The 6,388-nt window shown below is 41.0% G+C and overlaps 1 protein-coding gene across 1 annotated transcript; it reads right to left on the bottom strand.

Annotated features, from left to right (window-relative positions):
* Nucleotides 1–235: 235 nt before the first annotated feature.
* LOC141649386 (auxin response factor 9-like) lies at nucleotides 236–995 on the bottom strand. Its single transcript, XM_074458078.1, has 4 exons — nucleotides 973–995; nucleotides 762–885; nucleotides 463–620; nucleotides 236–353 (listed from the first exon to the last, which is right to left on the bottom strand). Exons 1-4 carry the CDS (start codon nucleotides 993–995, stop codon nucleotides 236–238), a joined length of 423 nt encoding a protein of 140 aa, XP_074314179.1.
* Nucleotides 996–6,388: the final 5,393 nt, after the last annotated feature.

The raw sequence follows: 6,388 nt of genomic DNA, 5'->3' as shown, positions 1-6,388 counted from the left end.
AGAAGTGGTCTCTCTTGATCAATATCAAATTGTTAATAGATACATACTTTTAGCTAGCTAGATACGCTCCTCTAAATTACTAGATACATAACTTTAACTAGCTAAATACACTTTTTAAATTAGCAGATAATCTAAAGGTAAGCAAATAATCTGAAAGAAGAGAGCATATATTAGGTGGATAACATGAATAACTAACACCACCACCTACTAGGGAATTTGGGTTGGATTAACAGGTTCAGTTCCTAGACGTTCCAAAGCTTAGAACAGTACCGTCACCTTCCAATGATGATGCTGCTAATTTGCTTCCTGGACTCATTTTCTTCAGTTCTTGACTTGAGCAGATGTACATCTTTCTAGCTATGTTACAAAATTCCTTGAAACATTAATATAACAAACAATCAATGACGACACACATATAGCTTTGTGTCACATACTCGTGCGCCAAAAAGTGAACAAACTTACAGCCATGGGTCATCACCATTAAGCGTCATGTCACCTTCGTCATCTGTAAAGACAACTTCCCACTTATCTCTAGGGCGGAGTTCTCCCTTTATATCAAACAGATCCTCCAATTCGTTAATCAGCTCATCGTATCCTTCTAATGTGCCCAAATCAATCGCCTGCCGACGACAAGAACAACCCAATTAGCTGACAAGAACATGACAATCGGCGAGACAATGGTATCTTTAACTACCAGGATTAGAGTCCAAACGCTAAAGCAGCTAAACAAGACTAGAGACACATTAGTTTATTAGATTTACCTTGGTCCTACTCTTAGTAGATGAAACCGGTTTACTCTGACAATTTAGCTGTGGTATTTGCCTCTTTTCACGACACGTCTTTGATAGATCTGAATCAACATTGAATCGAGCTCGGACCACTGTTCTGCAGTGGAAATTCTAGTCACATTTAAGTCTTGCACAAATTCCTCTTCTCGAGCAATGGGTGTTGAAGGTTTCATCAGGCACTCGCCGGCAGATATTGGTCAACGTCATATTTGTATGTGAATAGACCGGGGAGAGTGTAGTAAGGATCTGACTTCGCCGCCGCCGGTGTTTGACTACCGGTAGCTCCGGTTATATTCAGTTGCCGGAGATATGTATTGGGTATTAATAATGAAGATGGGAAGAGCATGAGGGATGATTCCGGTCAGGCTCACCGCCGGTGAAAAGTGTTCGCCGACGGAGATGGTGTCGGGCCCGAGGTAGTGGACGCATGCTGGTAGTGGAAGAGAAGAGATAAAGATGGGGTGGAGTGGCTTTGTTGGAGATTTATTTTGACCGTTGAATGCTTCAATACAAGGATGTGACTTTCACAGGGTTAGTTCGTACGGTTCGTACTGTACTTTAGTTCGCACCTGACCCCGACCCATATATATATATATATATATATATATATATATATATATATATATATATATATAAAAATATATATATATATCAGTATGAGTATGAGATGATGTGTTGCGTGTGCAAGTAATAGAATAGGAATGTGCAATTTGCTTGTGTAGTTGTGTATACGGAAGTGTATGTTGATGAATGGAGAGGTGTGTGGCAAGTATACAAGAGGATATGTGGTGACGTGGAAGTTGGTAATGGTTTTCAAGTTTGTCTTTTTGATAGAATATATGAACATGTTATGTAGTGTTGTAGAATTTGATATATGGATAAGTATAATGCCGCATTTGATATGAAAGCATATTGAATTTAAGAGTTTGTTGTGTGTAGAATTTAAATGTATACATGTGAGTAGAATATCATTATCGTTATAAGTAGTTATGTTAATTAAGGTAAGTAATGGCAAAGTCACATCGTATGTTGTTTGGAATGTAGTAGAACAGGAGTAGTAATGTTGATTGAGGTAATCGTGTTATATGCAAAGTAATGTTAATCGATAGTAATCGTGTGAAAATAATTAGTGACGAGTTCTAAGTATATATTAGACTCCGAACGTTTTGTTATTTTGCAAGAACGACCAATCGACTTCATAATCTTTTGTTGTTTGTTTTAATCTTACTCGACTGAGTACGAGTGAGTAGTCGACGGAGTAGGCCTTACTCGACCTAGTAGGTGGGTCACTTGATTGAATTCGCTGGAAAACGGAATCGTTCTCTATTCTGCCAGCGGAAACTCGATCGAGTACCCCTAACTTGATCGAGTAGAGGCTACTCGATCGAGTACCGCTTATACTCGATCGAGTACATCGCTACAGTACACGAAATTTTTCGGGGCTTATACTCCCTTTCTCTTCATTCTTTTCTTCTTAATATCTTTCTAAAATCTCAAACCCTATAAAATTTCTTCCTCTACGAATTTGGGTAACTAGTGTTTGATTTTTTCCCCAAAAATCCTTCTAATTCTTCCTTCAATCCGTTTGCAAACTTATTCATGGTAAATTTCTACTCTTTTCTTTGATTTTAAATCAATTTGTTGTATGAAACGGTGTTGGATTTTCTGGATATTTCGGTTTTCATGCCCCAAATTTGTATTATAATGGTTGGATTTTGATAGAAATAACCTTGAATCATTGTTATTAATGCTAGAAATTACAAAATTGAACCGATTTGTGACTATATGTGAACCGAATTTTCTAGGGTTTACTCTTAAAATTTGATTTTTGTTGATCTTTTGCATCTTTAAAGGTCGAAATAGAGTAAGGAATGTTACTAATATCATGTTTAGTGCTTGATTTTGGTTAACTTCATCCAAAATTTCGTCTTAAAACTCCGTTTTAAAAGTGCCCAAAACTGAAATTTTGCCTCAATTTTTGTGATAATAATTGAATTGTGAAGTTGATTTTTGAGAGAGTATGGTCCAATTACTTGTACCACTTGTGAAACTTGGTGTTTTGGAGATTTGAAACCATCTTTTAATAAGATTATAAGAGTAATAAAGGGGAGTGGAAAATTCTTGTTCTGTCTCAAAATTTAACTCGTTTCGGCGAATAAATCCACTTTAATTGTTGTTTTTATCTGTATGAAGCCTTTCGAAAGTTTACTTTGATATTATAAAACCCGATGTGTGGCCAAAACCATGTTGAAACAGATGCCGAGAGTTGTAGTTGCAACCCGCCAACGCAAGAGATCACGCGTCGTTGAGGTAGAGGTAGGGGAAGGGAGTCAAGGCCCTATGCTTCCACCAGTCTCTGACTACCCTACGGTAATCTTTGCTGATTTTAAGCAAAGAGACGCTTTCGTAGAATTAATGAGTCGCCCCATGAGTCCCACTAGGTGCATTGACACGAGTGTTTTGGAGGACCTGAAAATAGAAGTAGATGTCAGGCACATCTTTGAGATACTGGGTTTGAAGGGGTTATATCACTTACGGAAACACTCTTATGCCTTTCTGACCTTAGAGTTCATGAACTCTTTCACTTACGATGTGGCGGAGAAGATGGTAGGTTTCCGGCTGATGAACCCTAGTTTCTACCTGACCCTTGACCAGTTTGCTGATAACCCGAGGCTTTCACGGGCCAAAAAGGGATATCTTGGAGATGTTCTGACTGAGTGTGGTGCCAGTGGCTACATGTCTTTGTTCACTGGTAGACCTGCCTCGACTTCGAGTAACATGTTGATTATTGACATTCAGCATGTGACCTTGAAGATTTTCCTTCGAGCCTTGACCTGTCTTTTGTATGGTAGGAAATATGTGAGTAATCTCAACTCACACGAGGTCATGTTGTTAGTTGCTTACCTAAACCCCACCCAACGGGAGCGCATTGCCTATAGTGCCCCGGCCATCGTGTGTACCAGTTTGTCCTTGATGGCCAAGTCTTCGACCCGTTATCTTAGTTGTGGTGTTATTGCCACCCGCCTAGCAGAGAGGTTGACAAGTTTTGAGCCTCTTCGGCTCTCAAACCCTTGACCCCGGTTCTTCCGACGATGGACAAGGCTTACTTCATCTCTCAGAAGTGGTTGAGAGTGTTGAGTGATGATCGGTTAGCTTGAAGGGTGAGAGGTATGAGTTGGATGAGAGTGCCCGACCCGGACCACCTTCTAGTGGCTGAGTCGTTGGCTGCAACTGTGGTTGCATCGGACTCTGATGATGATGAGCCCGCCCCTACCCGTCAGACATACATGATCATGGATAACCTTTTGGAGGAGATGCATGAGCCAGTCGGGGGAGACCACGCTAGGGCGGAGGACCAAGTACCTAGGGTGGGGAGAGGCCCCAGGAGAGTGAGAGAGGTGGTTGGAGAGTCCCGGCCGGTGCAGCCGAGACCACCTGAGTACCAGTATCCCAGCTACCCATCTTCCTTCGGCCCTCAGACGCAGACTAGCGAGCTGATCGAGAGAGTTTCCAACACCTTAGTGCTTCTTAACCTCCATGAGATGGCCTACATGCAGGGTGTGGGAACCAACTTGGCCCAACCGGTTTGGTGGCGAGGCGTGGGGAATGATAGTGGAGTCTTTCACTCCTACGGAGTGGACCCGGCCATGTGGGGAGTTCCTGAGAGCTATCCCTACGGATGTCTAGCGCCATAGAGAGCAGGAGGAGACCCCCGCACAGGAGCGACCACCGGAGGAGGCACGTTAGGAGCCGGCACATCAGGAGGAGGCGTAGACGAGGAGATCAAGCAGGATCGAGGTGACGACCTCGAGTGATTTTCTTAGTTGTGTTGTTTAGAGGATTTATGTTTACTTGTTACATTTGTTTTGCTCGTACTTGAATTTATCTCGGGTTGTATTTGGCCATAAGGTCGTATTTTGTTGGATTTGCTGAACTTGTTATGCAGGTGTGTGATGTCGGGGATGAAACCCAAGAGATTGGTATACTTTCTTTGTTTGATGTCGCATTTTGGAGGGCATTCTGAGCTGCAGTTACTCGATCGAGTACCTGCTGATGACACCTTAGAGAGCATTATGTTCTCTACGTACTCGATCGAGTACGCTTAACTTGATCGAGCAGTCTGACCTCAACTCGATCGAGTGCCCATGTTTATCCTTATAACCCATTTTTTTGTGATCCAGGGAGTACTTGGTTGATTTATATATTGTTTTCATGGCATTTATTCACGTTCTTATGCTTAATATTTCAATACATGTAATATCAAGACAGTATACACTACTTTGCGTCTTACATGGTTACTAATTTCTTTAAGTATCGTTCTAAACGGTTGTTAAGCTTATGTAATTGTTTGTAATAATTTCGGGATAGTTATGTTGGATGATCGTGTTTTCATAATGTTAAATGAGCAAATTACTTCATTTCTGACATAAATCAGTGATATTGCTGCGCATAATTGCGTCATTTTGTGTTGATTGTTTTCAGTGATGTGCCCACATGACCTATGTTCATATCGTAATGTCAACGAATTAGATTATGATTTTGTCTTTATCATGTTCTAGCTCTAGTAATGTCAACAATAAATAATGGGTTTTGTTTTATTGTAATGTTTATAAATCATCTTGAAGGTGAACTTCGGGGACAAAGTTCCTTTTAAGAGGGGAAGAGTAATGTCGCGTGGGGAATATGTCAAAAATATATTCTTTTGAGTAATTTATTGATAATTTATCCAATATCTTGTCAAATAATTTAATTGTGGGAAATAATTTAAGCATTTGTTAAGTAATTTAATTTGTTGTGTAATATAAGTTGTGGTGTAAATAATTTAAAGGGATTGTGGACATGGCCCACATGCACGCCCAGCCGATCTGTGGACATACAGCGGTCTTTTGAAAGCCACGCTCGACGGCATAAGGAATGCTTTCGACCGGATCATTTTAGATCGGTCAGTTTCGTCTCGGCAAGGGTCTCGAAACGATTAGAGATGTTCGGAGTCGCCACCAAGCATTTGTGGGATGCTTGGAACCCGTTCGAATCAACTTTATACCTCGGTCAAACGAAGCACAAAGCAGGGTTTGACATAGGTACTAAAGATAAGGAATCGTCCCTCTTTAGCATCCTATCTCTAGAATGACTCTCGTACGCCCTGGATAAGGTCGTCCACTATCAAAAGTTTCTGAGTAAGAGGTGAAGGTACGTATTGGGAAGCCCTTTAATCAGACACCCAATCCCGCCCGCGAGCGCGCTCTCGATCGATCTTGGTTGGTTAAATGCAAAAATTGATAAAACGGTTTAAATGCATGAATGCGCATCCACTAGTTTAAACCTAACATGTGAGCTTTCTACGTCGGTTGAATTAATCCAAGTATCAAGTATAAGATGTCAAGTTGGATTTATGGTTGATTTGCATGCAAGACGGAAATTAAACATCCATTTACCGAGTTAGGTTTGTGGTGCAAAACGTTGTCCATTTGTCTTAGTAAGGCATTTTGCAAATATGGTTTTTGAATGAGCAAATTAGTCATCTGATCCGTCCTATATTCGGGTTAACCGAAGTCGGGATCATCCTAGACAAGTGCTGCAAGGGGAACAGACCCTGCATC

Source organism: Silene latifolia, chromosome 3 (genome assembly GCF_048544455.1).
Source record: "Silene latifolia isolate original U9 population chromosome 3, ASM4854445v1, whole genome shotgun sequence".
Taxonomy (NCBI): domain Eukaryota; kingdom Viridiplantae; phylum Streptophyta; class Magnoliopsida; order Caryophyllales; family Caryophyllaceae; genus Silene; species Silene latifolia.
The sequence above is the reverse complement of the archived record's forward strand: the minus strand, read 5'-3'. Positions and strand labels throughout refer to the sequence as shown.